The sequence below is a fragment of the Equus asinus genome, chromosome 15 (assembly GCF_041296235.1).
Source record: "Equus asinus isolate D_3611 breed Donkey chromosome 15, EquAss-T2T_v2, whole genome shotgun sequence".
Classification (NCBI taxonomy): Eukaryota; Metazoa; Chordata; class Mammalia; order Perissodactyla; family Equidae; genus Equus; species Equus asinus.
In genome coordinates this window covers 44,365,981-44,385,316 of record NC_091804.1, presented here as the reverse complement: position 1 = coordinate 44,385,316, position 19,336 = coordinate 44,365,981, and the positions used below count along the sequence as shown (strand labels likewise).

The 19,336-nt window shown below is 47.3% G+C and overlaps 1 protein-coding gene across 3 annotated transcripts in view; it reads right to left on the bottom strand.

Moving 5' to 3' along the window:
- CASS4 (Cas scaffold protein family member 4) overlaps positions 1-19,336 on the bottom strand; it is a 38,758-nt gene continuing 19,422 nt past the window's right edge. For all 3 annotated transcript variants that reach the window (XM_014832071.3, XM_070486161.1, XM_044748564.2), the window contains exons 2-7: positions 17,496-17,918; positions 11,588-11,689; positions 8,677-8,757; positions 5,918-7,228; positions 4,145-4,222; positions 1-1,295 (exon numbers count right to left, since the gene is read on the bottom strand). In XM_014832071.3, the coding sequence (XP_014687557.3) occupies positions 885-1,295; positions 4,145-4,222; positions 5,918-7,228; positions 8,677-8,757; positions 11,588-11,689; positions 17,496-17,918 (2,406 nt within the window). In that variant the 3' untranslated portion in view covers positions 1-884. The remainder of the gene's footprint in view (positions 1,296-4,144; positions 4,223-5,917; positions 7,229-8,676; positions 8,758-11,587; positions 11,690-17,495; positions 17,919-19,336) is intronic.

The window sequence follows — 19,336 nt, the reverse complement described above, 5'->3', positions numbered from 1 at the left end:
CTTTGGTGCCTGAATGCTTTTCTAAAGAAAGGATGCTGCAAAGGATGTTTCAGTTCATGATTCTATTACATAACATTATAAACGGTAGCAGATTTGAGACTGTTGAGGTATAAACCTTTTCTAATTGAGCATATTGAATTTATCAACACAGAATCTATAACATACAAAATAAATTAATAGGGAACCCAACAGAACATGTTATGTTATAAACATAGCATATATCTTGAACTCACTTGAGATAAAAATAGCAAACAAATACATATTTTTTGGTATAAGATGCAGATACATAATTTGTACCAATCTCACAGAATTAATTCAATCCAAATGAAAAACTTCTCACATTTTCTAACGGATGCAACAGAAATTAATCATTTGGAAGAAAATAAGTCTCCTCCTGTTCTCCAACTTTATTTTCTCTCTAGTCCCTGATACAGTGTAAATGTTATGTATCCCGCCATCACTTTGTTGTCTGTTTCACCTCTAGATTGTAAGGCTCTGAGGGCATGGCCTCTGCTATTCGATTCACTGCTATAAACCCAGCACCTAGAATTTGACATACACTAGGTGCCCAAGAAATAAGCATTGAATGAATGAGTTTAAAACAGACACACATTTAACCAATATAAAAATTGGTTTGTATGTCACTGCATACACTGACCCTTCATGAGATGCTAAAAAACTTAGCAAGGACCTGACTCTCTCTGGGATAAGTCAATGTCCTGGGGTTGCCTAGCCACTTGTAATACTGGCTTTGGCACTCCGTGGCTATTTCTGCTCATTGGTGTATCTCCAGGCTGGCTTCTCCCATAGGACAGATTCGTATAGGTTGTGGATGTGAAGCTGAAGCTAAGAGGTTAACGGCGAGAAGGAGGGAGGGAGGAGGCTCATTCCAACGTCCCTCTGAATTGCCGTGTGTGTTGCTCCAGCTTCTCAGCCTCGGCCTGGAGCTGCCCCAGGGCTGCAGGGCTTGGGTACTTGAGCACGGCGTGCTTGGTGGCCAGCGCGAGGTTCTTGAGCAGGCTGCAAAGGTGGCTGCTGCCACAGAGGATCTCGTTGCGCACGTCCCTCTCATGGGTCTCCTTGCACAGCGTGTCCACCAGCTTCTGCCCCACCATGATAATCAGCTTGCTCTGTGTGATGAAGATCTCTGGGGGCTGGCTGTTGCTGAGGCTGCTGGTAAATACACCGATGGCTTTGACAAGCGCCCCAAAATAGAGGCGGCAATGTTCAGAAAGGTGGATTTTCTTCTCAGGCGTCTGCTGACTCAAAGATCGGGGGACAAGGCAGCTAGGATTCTAGAGAAGGGGAAGAAAACAACAGATAAGAGATAGATTCGATCAACAGACTGTGGTTGTTCCCCTTTTTCTGTTTTTGCTCAATTTGCTAGACTGTTTATAAGAAAAAAGTACAGTTCAGTTTGGGAAGCCCCACAGTATAAACTTTGCCTAACAAATTAACATTAATGTTTTCAAAGCACTGTTATATATAGATTATAGTATTTATATATGTATAAAATCTTATATATTGCACTGTATATACAATCTTACATATTATATGTATATAAAATCTTATTCAATTCTATCCACAAACCATTAGAAACCCATTCTAAGAAACACATTGACAATGACTTAACTTATAGCTTAAAAGAATGCAGGAAAACTTGATGGTCATATTAAAAAATTTACTCAAAGAATAGATTTTAAAAATCCTTTCTAATTCCAGTATCAGAAGTAAACCTGAACCCCAAAAATTTCCAGAAGAAATCCGAATTTTCTCATCTATCTGCCTTATATTGAAATATTTATCTTACTTGCTAATAAGGTTTCATCTAATATTTTACTTTCATGAATTTTATTTCCTGGAACATGGAACCAATGTCCCCCCAAAGCCTATACACAACTGAAAGATTCCCAGCATCTAACTTAGTGGCAACACTCTAGGTAATGAACAAAAGCACCTTTGTTAGCTTATAGCTGAGGAAACTGAAGCTTCCTGAACAGAAGAGGCTGTCTAGGGTCATTCAATGAGCAAAGTAAAGGTCTGGAACTCTAGGCCAAGTCAGCTACCTCTGAAACTCTCATTCTTTCCCCCCAGGAAACTGTGGACTCTTTCCTCTAACTGTGATCTCAAAATTCCCAGCCCAGATGCACTCAGACAGTGTAATGATCTGACCTGTCCCCCAAATTCATATGTTGAAACTCTACTGCCCATTGTGAAAGTATTAGGAGGCGGGGCCTTTGGGAGCTGATTAGGATTAGATGAGGTCATGTGGATGGGGCCCCCATGAACGGGATTAGTGTCCTTATAGGAGTCATGAAAGAGCTTGCTTCCTCTCTCTGCTCTCTGCTGTGTGAGGACACAATGAGAAGTTGGCAGTCTGCAATCTGGAAGAGTCCTCACCAGAATCGGACCACGCTGGCATCCCCATCTTGGACTTCTAGTCTCCAGACCTGTGAGAAGTAAATCTCTACTCTTTATAAGCCACCCAGTCCATGGGACTTTGTTATAGCAGCACAAATGGACTAAGATAGACAGGTAAAGTGAAGAGAAGATTGGGGTGTTGGTGGAGATGTTCTTTCTGGGGGTAGGGAGCATGAGAAGAATGCAGCAGAGGCTGGAAATAACGAGAAGCAACGATCTAGACATTGGAGTATTGGCATCTTCGCTTGAAAGTCTTAACTGTAGGCAAATGAAAAATGTCCTGTGATTCTCATTCTGGGAGACTGGAGAGGTGTGGAGATATTTTTGGTTGTCATATTGACCAGGGAGCCCTGCAGGCAGCCAGTGCGCAGGAGGCTAGGGATCCTGAACAATCCATCCCACACAGGGGAGGACTGTCCGCCCACAGGTCGGTGGTGCTTCCCGCCCCACTGAGAAGCACTGTCTGTCTAAAGAAGTGGTTTTCCAAGTGTGGTCCTTGAACCAGTAACATCAGCATCACCTGGAACCTGTTAGAAAAGAAAATTCTTGGGTACCACCCAAGACCTACTGAGACGGGAACTCTGGGAGTGGGGCCCAGCCCTGTGCGTTTTCTCAAACCCTATGGAAGACTGTGATATTCTGTTAAGTTTGAGAACCGCTTGTCCAAGGTGTGCTTCACGTTGAACAGAACAGCATGACTTTCATCAATCTGGCAGACTCAAAGTTTGGGGTTTGAGGACCTGAGCATCAGGAAGCCTGGGTTCTTCTCCTAGTTTGCCGCCAAGAAAGCAGATGATCTTGTCCACATCATTGAACATCTCTGTCCCTCCCTCACCCATTCCTACCAGCCAGGGAGTTGAACTGGTTCACTGTTTCCCAGGCTTCAGTTATTCAAAAAAACACCATCGCAAGTTATGCCCTTTCTGTCTTTTTTCTTCTTTTCTGCTTTTTCTCCCCAAATCCCCCCAGCATGTAGTTGTATATTTTAGTTGTGGGTCCTTCTAGTTGTGGCATATGGGACACCACCTCAATGTGGCCTGACGAGTGGTGCCATGTCTGGGTTCAGGATCCAAACCGGCAAAACCCCTGGCCACCGAAGCAGAGCGCATGAACTTAACCACTCGGCCACGGGGCCGGCCCCACCTTTCTGTCTTCTTCTTGACTTCAACTTGCTTAATTTTTGTCTTTAAGTGGATCCACTGTTTTTACTTATATTAACTGAAGGGAAATTTTTAAAATTGGTAAATGGAAAACTTCTGTCATTTGCCACCGATAGGAGGTAACCAATAAAAATAAGCACAATGATAACATCTTTGATTTAAAAAAAGAAAAAAGGAAGAACATCAAGCGTCAAAGAGATGTTGAAGATACACAAGCCCGAAACTCAGATGGTCTTCCTGTTGTAATCAGAGACATTAAAGGAGAAGGTGAAAAGGAACGTGAGTCGGTGCTCTTTAACGCCGTGTCGGTGCCAGCCAGGATAAACTTAGAGAGCGACTACAGCTGTCTCATGATGCATAAAGGACCACATTCCACATCCTGGGCTGCACTGAACTTGCTCATTTCCAGGGTTCCTGCTACTGTGAAAAAGGAAAAACCATCACAAAACCCAAATCTCCTCCCGTGTGGGTCATGGCCATAATGTTGAATTATTCACAGGGGGAAACGTCTCTAGGGATGAAACGTATGAATCAGAAGTATTGGAGAGTGAGCATATGCTTACCTGTGTTTCTAAGTCTTTGTTTTCATCCAGCCTTTCTTCCAAGATGGGTTTTTCCTTCTCTTCTAGGTTAGGCAACTTCTGAAAAATAAAAGCCCTTCAGATTTACCCACTTGAAAGGGTTTTATACTACCATATAGCTGTTTAAGGCCACTTGAAAACTTGAGCACTCCTCTTTATATTTTTGTTGATGGTTCTGCCTACTGAGGCCTATTTTCAACAAAGGAGACTTTTGTACCCCAAGTGTTGAATTTTGCCTACCAACATGGTCTAACATAATGACACAAAGTTGTTTTTAAAAAAATTCTATATATATTTTTAAATTAGGAAATGAAAAATATCCAAATTTCTAACTTCTGTAGGATGCTTTAAAGCTCTTCCACCACTAGGCATTTCAGCAGGATACCAAGACTGGGGCTGAAGGCACCAAATTGTCTCCTCAACCCAGCCGCCATGTTACCCGCTACACCCCTTGAGACTCACAATCCTTGAACTAAAAGTTCTTTCTATGGTGTCTGAACTCAAGTGGCAAAGTCTTTCTGAGAGGAACTAGAGTCTGGAGGCTGTGAAGATGACACACAATTTGGAAGGCTGTTTACACTTCCTCTTCCGTTTCTAAGAAACACACTGACAATAACCAAATTTATAACTTTCAAAGATGCAAGGAAGTTTGATGGTGGAATTTAAAAATTTGCTCAAAGGACAGATTTCAAAAGGTTTTCAAAATCCTTTCTAATTCTCGTATCAAAGGTAAACCTGAGGGGGCCGGCTGGCCCCATGGCCGAGTGGTTAAGTTCGCGGGCTCTGCTTCGGCAGCCCAGGGTTTCACCAGTTTGAATCCGGGTGCGGACATGGCACCGCTCATCAGGCCATGCTGAGGTGGCATCCCACATGCCACAACTAGAAGGACCCACAACTAAAATATACAACTATGTACTGGGGGGCTTTGGGAGAAAAGGGAAAAATAAGAAATCTTAAAAAAGAAGGTAAACCTGAAACCTCAGAATTTCCAGAAGACACCCTATCTGCCTTAATATTAAAATATTTATCTTACTTCTTTCTTAAAGATTGGCACCTGAGCTAACAACTGTTGCCAATCTTCTTCTTCGCTTTCTTCTTTTTATTGCTTTTTCTCCCTCAAATCCCCCCGTACCTAGTTGTATATTTTAGTTGTGGTCCTTCTACTTTTGCTGTGTGGGACGCCGCCTCAGCATGGCCTGATGAGAGGTGCCATGTCTGCGCCCAGGATCCGAACCTGCGAAACCCTGGGCCGCTGAAGCCGAGCACGTGAAGTTAACCGCTTGGCCACGGGGCTGGTCCTTATCTTACTTCTTTTTTTTTTTTTTTTTTTTATTTTTAAAGATTTTATTTTTTATTTTTTTCCTCTTTCTCTCCCAAGCTCCCCAGCACACAGTTGTATATTCCTCGTTGTGGGTCCCTCCAGCTGTGGCACGTGGGACGCCGCCCCAGCGTGGCTCGATGAGCAGCACCATGTCTGTGCCCAGGACCCAAACCAACGAAACACTGGGCCGCCCGCAGTGGAGCACGCGAACCCAACCACTCGGCCACGGGGCCAGCCCCCTTTATCTTACTTCTTAATAAGACTTCATCTAGAGCTTTACTTTCACAAATTTTATTTTCTGGAAAAAGGAACCAATGTCTCCCAAAAGCTTATAGAACCACTGAAAGATTCTCAGCATCAAAGTTATCGGAGACCACTCCAGATAAAAATTGAAAGCCCCCCTTCTATTATACCGCTTGGAACTCTGAACTCACCTGTTCACAGACATTTGTCCTGTTTTTCTTTAATAGTTCAGGGGAGCGTTCACTTTCCCTTTCCTCGTTAGAAGGAGCACCCCTTTGGTATGATTCTCTTTCCCTTTGGGGCAGCTGGATGCATTTTGCAAGCTTAAATTCTGCATTTGGTGTCAATTGTACAGTCTCTACCTTTCCACAATTCTGCTTGAAAAGGAGTCTCGCATTGGCAATGACAATGGAAGCAAACCTCTTGATGTCTTCTGGAACCAGCCGCGCCACCATGACAAATCTCTCAAGGTCATCCAGGCTGTTTTGGGCTGTGTCAGTCACAAGGACTTCCAGGGGCCAGTCGCAGCTGTCCAGGCTCTCCTTTGTTTCAAGCAGGATGTGGTAGGAGTTGGAGATGGTCTGTAGCTGATCCTTAATTCTGGCCTCAAGGTTGCTGTCGGTGAGGTTACATGCGATTCCACAGACTCTGCAGGCAAAATCCAGAAATTCTCTCAAAGATTCTTCTATGTGGTTGGCAGCCCTGCGGATTGCATCAATGTTGGCCTCCAGATAGTCTCTGAACCTCCACTTCCTACTTACGAAGAGCATCAGGCCTGCGACAGAACTGGCCACCTTGTGCTGCAGAGCTGTTACTGTCTCTTTGGCCAAGTCCAGGTCCAAGGAGAGTTCCTTTACTGCCTCCTCCGAGAAGGAGCCAGAAGAAGAGTCGGTGGATGTGGAGGAGCATGAAGAAATGACGCTGGCTCTGCTGTCAGAACTGGAAATGGATAATCTGTCTGATTCAGGAGATAGCGATGTGGCCCGTCTGGAGAACCACGAGGAATTATGGTCCATGGAATTCTCTGAAGCCCCATCGGCTTTTCTCGGCTCTTTCCCAGCCTGAGGGACACTTGGCATGGCTTTAGGGATGTCGTAAATGTTTGGCCTGGTATTCTGCTGTTCCACTCGAGGAATCAGAAAGCTTGAAGGAACCTTATAGCTGACAGCCTCATCCAAAGGGAATGTGTCCCGTGGGGCTGGAAAGCTATAAGAAGGTATTTCTGGAAGGCTGAGTTTTTTCTGCATGGGCGCATTTTTATGCAGGTGTGGAGTGAGGGATCTTTCTCTGCTATTCAGAGGACTTTGAAAACTGGACATGTACTTGGGGAGAGCGTGGCACTCCGATTCTTCCACAAAGCTGGTTAGAGATACATTCCTTATATTGGCTTTTTCTGGAGACACTGGAGTGTCATAAATCCATTCTGATTTCTGAGGGCTCGGTAACGTGTTGTAGCCGCCTCTCCTCAAGGCAATTGTTGATGTCAGGGGAACACTCTGGCCCTGTGAAGAGCCACACAAAGTCGCCCAGTTTAGTAACAATAAAAAGAGGGTGTGAGCAACTTATATGACAAATGTGTATTATACTGAGGACCTAGAGAGGGCCAGGCACTGTGCTTCTTAAAAATCTGATCTTCATTTCCCTGCTCAAGCTTCTTCAGGGGTTCCCCATTGTTGTTATCACTCAAGGCCCTTCACGGTCCGGTTCCACTCTCCTTTAGAGCCTCCTTTTTTCCCACTTCCACCAGGCGTCCCCACCATGCCTGTCACTCCCCTCCTTGTAGGTCCAGCCACCTGGGCTGTTTACCTTTCCCTGAGCTCAGAGTGCTCACTCGTGCCACCATATTGAATGTTACCCAAACTGGTCCCTCTGCTCTGAATACTTTTCCAACTCTTTCCTTTCCATCTAACAAACTCCTCTGCACCCCTCAGGACACTCCTGCAATGCCACTTCTTTTGTAAGATCTTTCCTAATGACCTTGGACATAGGTGTATTTATTGTATATATGTGTCAGAATCCAATGATAAGCATGCACTACAGATTTCAAGTTATGGCACCTCCCTTACACACAGGAAAATGGACTTTAACACAACATGTCGCGGGGTGTAGAACAAGAAGCAGCATTTACCTAAGGACTGCTGAGCTCTTGCTCTGTGCCAGGCACTGTACGGGGTCCTTCGCGGGGACCATTGTGAAACTGGCTCAACACAAAGTTGACATAAGGGAAGCCGTATTGTAGAAAAGAGACCGTGTTGTAACTTTGAGTGACCTCTGACTGACTAACCCAGCTGGATCTGCAGCCTCCAGGAGATCCACCTGCTCTGTAGATTTTATGACCCCTGCTAGTGCATGTACCTCCCAGCTGCGATAAGATGATAACTTCATTCTTTTGTGTTCCTAATGTGATGACCCCCACACCGAGAGTCTATGCTGGCAGCCATCATCAATGAAAACTGGAAGGTCTGGCGTGGCGACTCCCAGTCTGTCACACCAGAGGGTCAACATTCCTAACCCTCTCCTCTATAACCCACTGGCCTTTATAACTGCTTCAAATTTCTGTGCCCCCTTAAAATGGTTCTTTTGGACATTAGTCGGCCATCTTCCCTCTTCCTAGCAAGCTAAAATAAAATGCCCTTTCTCTGCCACTATCTTGCCTCTTGACAATTGGCTTTTGTCTCGTGGCGAGCAGATCACGCCCTTCGTGCAGTAACAATCGCGATACTCACAGTGAGTCCGTGAGAAGAAACTGAGGCATGGAGAAGTTAAAGGACCTGTCCAAACCACTAGCTAGTCTTGTTCCTAAACACCACGGCACTTAGGGATTTTGTCTCAAATGAAACAAGTTCTGCTATGAGGAGTTTGCATTCCTAATTCTGACCAAGTGAAGAGAATTTCCCAGAGGGTGTTCAGGTCTTCACGGCATCGAACCTCAGCACCTCGTCATACTCACGCCTGGTTGGCCGGCTGGGGCACCGAGTACTGCCTTTTGGGGGCTGGCGGGTATGTCATACACCTGCTGTTTCTCTGGCTCCTGGGGAAAGACCACAAAGGAGGACAACTTGGATTTTCCCTTCCTGATGGCTGCACACCACAAACTCTCCCACTCTAGTATTTTTTTCAAATAGAAACACAAATCACAGAAGATTTTGGGGCTTTTAGTCACGATGCTCTTATAGTGGAAGTTTCCGTGCTGCACGGGGTACATTTTTAACAATCGACTCTGTGCTGTGGAAAGGTGACTTCTCACCCAGAGGTGGGGACAAACTACAGAGAAAATTAAGGGCAGTTGCCTGAGTTAAGAAGAGTAGTTCATTTCCTTCTGTAAATTAACCTTAAGATTGAATTAAAGAAGAATAAATGAGATTGGGACTGAACACGTCTTTTGTCTTTCTTGTTTCTTTTTTCTCACTAGAAATTTCCTGTGCTTATAACTCATGTATTCATCCTGCCCATATTCACTGAGTGCCTACTAGCTTCTAGACGCTGAGCCAAATGACACATACACAGCCAGTAACCAGCAAAAGACATAGAGCCAGTACCGCTAATTAGCATTTTTTGGTACAGCAATTAGAAAATAGATATATTAGGATGTGAAAAATAGGTCCTATGTTCCTAATCGAGGTGAGAGAGCAGCAAAACAGGTTTTATAAAGAAAGAGAGAAAAAGCTGGAATTTGCAGAGGGGGTTTTTTTGGAGAGGGTGGAGCTGTGGGTTTCCGGCTGTCCCCTCCTCGGTTGGGGAGGGTGGGGCTCTTGTCACTGCCCTCCAGCCAAGTGGAAAGTGCTCCAGTGGGACCTTCGATGACTTGAATTGTGCCACCTGAGCTTGGGGTCTTAGTGCACGGTGGCTAACTCTGGCGTGGGAGAAGTTAAGGGTGAAAATCTGATGACAAAGGACAGGCTGGTGGCTGGCTGGCATGGCCTGTTCTCAGGGCAGGAAGAGTGTGAGGAAAAGTGAAGCAGCCCCCTGGGGCACAACATTGAAGTGGGCACCAAAAACTTCAGGAATCAAGGTAAATAATATCTTAATGCGATATTTTAAGAAATCACAATCAATGTGAAAAAACCGTGATGAACGAAATGTCGACATTTTAAATAAAGACAGGATCCAGCAGGGCCGGGCTGAAGGGGAGGGAAGAAGTGGAGTCCGGCAAGTGTGTGTGTTTAAAACTTTTGTGCCCAAGGCGAGTGCCTCCTGCTCCTCTCCTCGTCCCCGCGCAGCCTGTGCGCCTGGAGTCCCTCAAGGCAAAGGGAGACTGTGTTTTCAGGGACAAGATGGGGATCATGTGAGGGCTGGAGCCAGAGCCAGCCTGGAGAGGGCAAGACTCTCAGGAGGATGGGGCAGGAGATGACCCGCTGGCAGGGCTAACAGAGGAGCCTTGGTCAGCAGCCAGAGGAGGGGCGTTTGCCCCCATCAAGGAGCCGGTGGGTACGAGCTGCCGGGCAGTGAGGTGGGGAGGCAGGGCGGCACTCGCAGGAAGGCCCCAGCACAGAAAGCGTTTGCTGCTGGAATAGGTATTTAAATTCCTCCCCTGAGGGAAGTGGTGTACCCACAACATGACCAACAAAAATGTACAACTGAAATCTCACAAGGTTGTAATCTATCATAACATTAATAAAAAAAAAAAAAGGAAAATAAATAAATAAATAAATAAATTCCTCCCCTGAGTCTGCTAAAGTGACTTCTTATTACTCGTGGGTGACCCGAAGGCACAGAGCCTGCTCGAGTTTCTGCTTACCCCAGAGCTGAGGCTCCCAGCCCTGCCTGCACTGTAGAATCACCCGGGAGCTTTAAAACTCCTGCTGCTTGGGGCCCACCTGACCTCAGACGTCAGTCTCTGGGCGGGCCAGGCAGCAGGTGTGGCCAAAGCACCAGGTGATTCACTGCATTGACGGGGCGGGAGAGCGCAGTTTGTCTGGGCTAGGAAACGAGGGAAGTTGCTTTCTGATTACCTGAAGCAGGTCTCACAAATTTGATGTACCAGTTACGTACAAATAAGTAAAAAAAAAAAAAACCTTTAAAATTTCATCCCCCAGAGATAATCAATGTTAAGATAACCAATGATAATGTTAAGACGGTGATGGATATCCTTCAAGATATTTTTATTTCAGGGCTGGCCCGGTGGCATAGTGGTTGCATTTGTGCACTCCACTTTGGCAGCCTGGGATTTGTGGGCCCACATCCTGGACCTACACACTGCTCATCAGCCATGCTGTGGCGGTGTCCCACATGTAAAAATAGAGGAAGATTGGCACAGATGTTAGCTCAGCAACAATCTTCCTCACTAAAAAAATATTATTTAAAAAAATGCATATATGTGGACGTATACACATATGTGTGTGTTTGTGTGTACAGATAAAAAATATCTATTACAGGGGCTGGCCCGCTGGCTCGGTGGCATGGTGGTTAAGTTCACACATTCTGCTTCAGCGGCCCAGGGTTCGCCGGTTCAGATCCCGGGTGTGGACATGGCACTGCTTGGCAAGCCATGCTGTGGTAGGTGTCCCACATGTAAAGTAGAGGAAGATGGGCATGGATGTTAGCTCAGGGCCAGTCTTCCTCAGCAAAAAGAGGAGGATTGGCAGATGTTAGCTCAGGGCTAATCTTCCTCAAAAAAAAAATCTATTATAAATGAAAAGTAACCATTTTTTAAATATTCAGAATTCAAGTAATCACAACGTTCTCCTGAGCAGGTTTGGGCTCCCTGGGACAAAGCTGGCTTCTGAGTGGTGACGTGACCTTTGGAGTCAGGAGTGGATCAAAGCTCCTGAAGACCGTTGTCGGTAAAGCTGAAACACTACATCTGTGTGACACTGAGGACCCCACACTCCGGGCGGAGCAGGGCTAGGGTCGAGGCTCACCTTCAGGGCTGGTGGTCCCCGGCTCTGGGCAGGCACGTCATACACCTGGGAAGGCAGAGTTGGCAGCGAGGCCCAGGCAGGTCTGGGAATTGTGAGGAGGGCCTTGGGGAGAGAAAGAGCAGAGGGGAAAGACACGTCAGCCCTGAGTGCATGGATCACATCCGGGTTGTCCCTCAGACAGCCAAGGCAGCTCTGACACTGCTGAGGGGCTCTCCCGGCACCCCTAACTGGTGGCCCTTCACTCTGAGGCCGGGAGCAGCAGATTGCTGTGGGGAGGTTCCCCGGGGAGGACGGTCTTCCTCACATGGGGGCCATAGCTGCCTGCGTCCATCTCACCCGGGAAGCGGGTTAGAAATGCAGATTCCTGGGCCCCGTGGCGGTTGTACTGAACCTCTGAGTCCTGAGGGGAAGTCCCGGGATCTGCAGTCCCCACCAGCTTCCCAGGGCTCTGATGTTCTCTAGGGATCTGAGGCTGTGATTCGACTCCTGGCTTATTGTTCATCCGGTGATGCTGAGGATGCTGCTGCGAACGAGACAGGCAGAGGGGCTTTAGGGTCTGAAGTGGAGGGACTAATGGGGTTGGGGCGGAAGCAGAGGCCTGTCGTGGGCTGTGTCGCCTGGGCTGAGAGCTGATAGGGAGCAGGAGGCGAGCAGAAGACTGTGGCCCGCAGCTTTCACTGGCAAGAGTGGGAGGCAGGAGGGGACTTGGTGATTCCGAGGATCGAAAGTGACTGGAGAAAAGCGAGCAAAGGGAGGAGAGAGGTGGGGTCGGAAATGTCCTGTGAAGGAGTCTGGATTTTACCCCACAAAGGGCTGGACCTCCAATCAGATGAAGGGCACTTGGTCCCTTGTTGCCCTTGCTGCTGTGGAAAACAACGTGTCTCAGCCGTGGAGTCTGTGCCTGTAAATGGGAACTCGGGATTCGAGTCAACCCCCGGAACTCGCTGATGTTGACTCTCGGGCGGGCACCCTGCCGGCTGCTCCAGGGTGGCAGCATCCAAGCCTGGCCGGGTCTGAACTGGCAAATTTTAAAATAGTGGCGTTGCCAGGGCTCCACCTCACACCTCTTGAACTAGAAGGTCTCTGGGCGGGGGGGGGGGGGGGGGGGGGGGGGGGGGGGACCTGGGAGTGGGCGGTTTTAGAGGGCAGTGGATGCTGTCTGCCAGGGGCTTGGTCTAAAGGGCACACCCAGGACATAGGCTGGGAAGCGGGACAGGGTTTGAGGAAAGGAAAAGGCCAAGTTCCAGAGTCCGGCAGAGGGAGACTGTGCTTCCCATTGGGCCCCAAGGGACCTGTCATGGAAGGGGGCTTTCCACGCTGGATCATGAGACGGTTAGGATGTCAGTATGTGGAGGTCGGGGAGGTCGACCCAGGGAGAGGGGCAGCTTATGAGGACGGGAGGAGGGTCCCTTTGTTCCCGACGGTAACCCAGCTCTGTGCCTGGCATGGGGTAAGCGCTAGTATCCGTTTGTTTGTTTTGCTGAAAGAATGTGTATGGCTTGAGACAGTAGGTAGTGGCCGAGTGGGTCCCACCATTCCTCAGGTCAGAATAAGAGATGCAGATGGAGCAGCTGCAAGTGGACAGGACCAATGCTTCTCCAAGGACTTGCTCAGCTGTCGCGTGTCGAAACAACCTCCCTCTGAGAGACAACTGCTTTCTAACTCACTGGTTCTCTAAAATCCTAGGCTCTCAGAAGCATTGCTGTCTGGAGTTCTGTCAGGAAGAAGGAAACATCCCACGCTTGCCAGAGAAGCAGCCTCCATTCCCGGCCCCCGCACAGAGCTTCAGATAAAGAGCATCAGACACGACAGTCCACATCTATCCTAACGTTGTGGTTCCGAGCAGAGAGCAGCCTGCGTCCGCTTTGCAGTCCAAGCTGACACTGACCCCTTTACTCACTGCCCTGTTTTGCACAGATCTTGTCAAGATAGGGCTTCATTTACGTTTCACCTAAACCCCACCTTTCCCCCAACCCCATAGTGATGCTGTGCCTCTTCTGCGACACAGCCTGTGCTTCCTCTGCTCTCTGATCCCCGTCTCTGCGGCGGGTCAATGAACCTGACTTTGTCCCTGCTGGTCTCAGGCTGATTGGTGTAGGACAAACTCGTCAATGGTCCTCCATTGCGCTCTGAGTTAAGTCCAAGCTCCCACCAGACCATGCCCTGCCCAACCCCAGGGACCGGACCATGCATGACGTGTCCCTTGCCACCAGCTATCACCTCTGCTCTTCCTTCCTCCCTGCCCCCGCTTATTCGAACACACCAAGCTCCCCGCAACCACAAGAGCCTTTCCAAACACACATCTGTCGCCTACTGCTCCCCTGTGACCCCAGGCCATTTTATTTGTGTAGCTGACTTTGTGGGTCACACATGCCTACAAGACCTCCTACAGAGAGCAAAGGGAGTTTCCTGTGTGTGGAATTTTAGGTGGAAGGAAGCTGCTTCAAAAACGCCCAGGGTTTCTTAGAAATCGTAGGTTCAAGATGGCGACCAATAAAGGAACATGTCTGAGAAACAAGGTTTCAAAGGTTTAAGGGGACAGAAGGAAAGTCCAGTTCAGGAACTAGTGGGTCTGAGAGCAATTTCATTAGGAAATCTGACCCTTTTCACTTAAACTACTAAAGATTCCCCTCTCCGAATTTAAACTCATATCAAATATATTCTTTATATGATGATTAAAAAAAAAAAAGCCAGGCCAGCATATTATGTTAAGGAAGTTGGAATGAAAAGTAAGACAAAGCTCAAGAGAGTGGTTACCCTGGGGGGAAGTGACCTGGAGAAGGTGCAGGGGGCTTCTGAGGTGGTAGTTGGTTCTGTTTTTTGACCTGGATACTAGTGACTGAGCTGTACCCTTAGGATCTATAGGTTAAACTTTAACAAAAAAATCATGCAAAGAATAGTGTCAGCCACAGAGTCAGGCAAAGGAAGATCAAGGGCATGCCAACATGCCTAGGACAAGGGCTCTGCCTTCGGTCGTTAGCCATCTGGGGGCGTAGACAGACATGCACAGACATGATAAGTAAGCTTTAGTCTCATCAGCCATGTGACCTGGACAGGCCTTTTCACTTCCCTGGGAATCAATTTCTTCATTTGTAAAAAGAGGAGTTGTTCCAATCTAAAGGCTCATCGGGGTCTCTTCCAGCTATAGAGACGTCTGATTCTGACACGTAGACTCCTCTCTTAGGACATTTGGGAAAAGTGACATATTTCTACCCTCTTGGTTTTTAATTTTTGGCCAACTTTAACCTAGAGATAGTCAACCCAGGTATAAAAGGAATCTGTGAAATGGCTGGCCCAGGTCATGTTCCAAGCCTGTGAACTGCCTGTAGGAAAGCAGCTCAAAGCTAGTGGCTGGACTTGCCTCGTTCTATCAATGACCACTTCTGCTCAGAACGCATTTCCTGGGCAGTCTCAGACTCAGGGCTACCCGCTAGGTTGCACCAGTGGGGAGCAGATGTCTGCCTACTCTGTGAATTGCAGGATTCTTGACTGATTATCATCTTCGATTTCTTCTGTCTCCTCCCTTCTTGTAGTAGAGGTAAAAGCAAGATTATTTAGAATCACCAAAAGGTTCAACTCAAGGTGACCTTGGAAATGATCAGGTCCCACCCTCTCATGACACTAAGCAAGAAAGAGAAGTACAGAGGGGTTTTGTGATATTTCTGACCCCCAGCACAGTCGTGGCTGCCCCGGAAGCCACGTGAGCCAGGACTCCTGATTTCTAAGCCACAGAGCGCACCTCTCGCTCTGAGAGACCCCCAAGCACAGATAAGGCAATAAAGAAAAGTGGGGAAGGAGGGAGCAAAAATGTTGACAGGGCAGCCATAGAGGAAACTTCAACAGAAATAAAAGGCAGGAACGTTCCCCCGGTGTTCTGCTGGAGCCACCTGGGGAACCTACTCGAGTGACGAAGAGCCCCTGGTTTCTAAATTCCCCTTCGGTCGCTGTGGTTTCTGTCAATTCCTGCAGCCTGCACAAGTGAGGGCTCCCACTGCGGACATGCTTCATGGCAAGGACAAATCTCGCGCTAAGGCTCTGACCCTGTCCTGAGTTAAGCTGGGATAGTAAACACATCTTTCCTTCTATACCAATGTCAGTCTAGAAGTTGATCGTGAAGCCCATGGTTATGAAGCCTTATGATGTACCTTGTCACTTCACTCATTGAACAAAGGTTTATTGAGCACCTCATAGGAGCCTGGTGCCATCCTGGGTGTTAGGGACACCCGGCCAACAGCAGACATTGCATCTGTTTTCCTTTTAGGGAGAGATGGAAATGGCCTTTGAGGTTTTTGTTTCTTTAGGGCCTTTGAAAAGAAACTCAAATTGACTTCAGCAAAAGCCACTTGTTCTTGGAGGAACCATCAGCAAGGCCCTGCTCTGAGTCAGCTGCTCAGATGGCAGCTGAGCATGCCAGGCCTAGCTTTGGGCCAGTTGTTCCAGAAAAGCATCCCCAGGGGCTGCGGCAGAACGCTCAGCCAGCTTCCTTCTGGCGTTTGTCGCCAGCGCCGATGAGCGGCAGCTGTTCTGTGTAACAACTGTCTGTTTCTCTGCCTGGCAGCCCAGGGAGTTAGAAAATCTGAAGTATTCAAAAGCTTTTAAGAAATCAACACCTTCCCTTTTGAAAGAGGTGTCGGAAGCTGGTATGGAGGGGGCCTCCGTGGTAACATACATCACGGGGAGTGGCCTACCTGGACACAGACCTTGCCAAGACCTCTAACCAGAGCTGTGACCAGGTGGGATATGTCATTTGAGCTGAAAGCACAGTGTGTGATGGCAGGAAATGTCCACAGTGACTGAAGACCATGAAAATCTGTTCTCCATTCTTAACACCTCTTGAAGGCCAGGGCTTGGGGAGGAAACAGTACATTATTTTTCTCCTTTCTTCTTCGAATTCCTTTCCATCTTTAAAAAGAATATTTTCATTCTGCATTTACTGAGTACTTCTTTTCCTCTGTTTTTAAAAATCATTATTTTAAAAAATTACAGCTGTAATACAAGCTCCGCATAACACAAATCAACTTCCTAATCTCTTTGTTCATCAAATGCTTATTGAGTCCCCAGCCCAGGCTAGGCAGTGTCCTAGATGCTGGGATGTAGGAGTGAGTAAAACAGAGGTCCCTGCCGACCGCCTCCTTTCGCTTTCTCCTTAACCAGTTCTGCTTCCTAAGGGTAACCACCGTTGGTGTGTGTTCTTTCCAATGTGTGAGCATGCACACTTACACACACACCCACAATGTTTTTTTTGAGTTTCTGTTTGTTTGGTTTTTGTTTAAAAAGCTCTTTCTTCCACCTTATAAATACCTCACGGAACAACTTCATCTCTTTTTCACAGCTGCATAGTAGCTCGTTGTAGGGACATGACAAAATTTATGAAACCGATCCCCCATTAACAAACATCAGGCATCTTCGATTTTTCCCTGTAACAGTGCTGTAATGGCCACAGCCTCCCCATCCAGATATATCTTTGCCATCTTATGTATGTATCTGTAGCCATTCTGGGAGTAAGTTTCTAGGTTCATCGGGAATATGTATTTGAAATCTGATGAGTAGTTTCTTGCCCTCGAACCCATGGAAATTCAGCCCCTCCATTGACCACCAGCAGTCCTCGTGTTCCTTCTTAGTGTAAGAGAAAACCACCATGAACATCTGTGATGCTTTCATGCACAGCTCGACCGAGCATTCAGTTTTCTACAAAGTGCGGGTGTCTTGCAAAGCTGGGGAGTCCGAGCGGAGAGTGTTAATGATGACTGATGTGGGGGCAAACACGAGCCCACCCGATCACACCAACGGTTCGGTTCCCGATTTGCGCATTCGCCTTCCTGATGGACACCGATGACTCAAGGGGGAGTTAAGTCCCTGGGTACTACATATCCTTTGACCCATCCCGTTTATTGGGAAATGTGCTTACCTGTTTGGGAAAGCTTAGAGTCTTTTCACAGACGATTCTGGCGCTGGCAGGCAGGTCAGGGAATTCATAGACTTGGATGGTGGGCGGCGGAGGCCCCTCCACCCAGCTCTTCATCTGCTCATATACGGGGCCTGGAGGTGGGGGGCTCAGTAGGGTGGGCACCTGGTAGTTCTCTTTGGAGCTGGTGAGAGCTTCTTCCAGGCCTCTCAGGCAAGGGGGACAGAGCCTGTCTGCGGGGGCCTCTGTGAGGATTTGGAGGCGGTTGGCAGGGGCCAGGCCTTGCCTCCCATGGAGCAAACACTTCCACCAGCCCTCGCTTTCCGGCACATTTTGTTCCAGAATGGTCAGGATGTCTCCTCTGCAGAAAGCCAGCTCGTCAGAGCAGTCGGGCTGGTTGTCATAAAGTGCTTTGGCCAAGAGTGTCTGGGGGCAGGGAGAGAAGAGAATTCATTGTTACCACCATTGCCAATGACCACTATACCAACGTCACTCACCTAGGAACGTTAGAGAATAGTCACAATGGCTATTTAATCTCGTTTCCTCAACCCCAGAGGCCGTTGTCTCTGTTATTTGCCTGATTTATTCCTACCCATCCTTGGGGTCTCAGGTGAAATGTCACATCCTTACAGAAGTCTTACCTGCACCCTGAAAGCAGGTTCAGGCTCCCTGATATGCTGTCGTGGCCCTGATTTAATTTGTGGCACCCAGTACCCTTGTAGTTACATATAGAGTGCAGTGTAGCACACAGTAGGGTTGAAATCCTAGCTCGGTGACTTCCTAGCTGTGCACCCTTGAGCAAATTATTTACTCTCTTTGGGTCTTAGTTTCCTTGTCTGTAAAATGGGGTTAATAATAATATCTACCTCATAGAGTCACTGTGAGAATTAAATGGGTTGATACGTATACACAGCTCAATGAACAGCGCCTAGCATTTAAAAGTGCTCGGTAAAGGTTGGCTGTGACAGTCATAATTATTATATTGCTCTTTGTTGGGTTGTCATTATTTTTCTCCTGAATTGGGTTGGAAGTTCCATGACTGCTGGGACCATATCTTGCTTTTTTTCTGCTCTGTCCCCAGCGTCAAGTGCAGACCCAGGTGCCTAGGAGATGCTAGGCAAAGGTTCCTGAATCCTTGCACGATGGAACAAAGACACAGGGGTTAGTAGTGACTTGTCTGTGGCCACACAGCCAGGATCAAAAGACAGTCAGTCTCCCTGATTCTCAGACCCACGCTTTTTTGCAGGCCACACGGTCCTCCAAAAAAATCACTCTTTTGCAATGGCAGCGATGGTTAATGCCCCTTCTTATTGGAACTTTCTGCTGTAATTAAATGAAGGCAATTTGTTTCTGTTGGGTTAACAGAATCACCTCCCTTGTTACGTCAGTGCATATTTATTACAGAAAAATTAGGACATATAGAGAAGCAAAAAGAAGACGATGAAATTTACCCACAGTCCCACCAGAGGTAACTACCCATACCATTTGGTATTTATCCTTCCAGTTGCTTTTTTCTTTCTTTAACTAAATTTAGTTAATTATACTTTTTATACCCTTAGCCTCTAATAGGTATAGTTTATGAATAAGGCAAAAATGACCAAACCTTCCATTACATTTGTTGAAAACTGTTGCTTTTTTGGCATAATAATGTTTTTCTGTTACAAAAATGGAATTGGATGGCCAAGGGCTGAAAAATACCACCTTAAACGCACAGTCAGGTCTGTGTGGATCTAGGGCAACGCTGCTTCACGAGCGTCTGAGAAGCAGAAATGGAATTAGATCCTTCACACGGGCAAATAGGCTTTGAAGACGCCTCATAAAATCCACTGCAACTGAGATCCTGG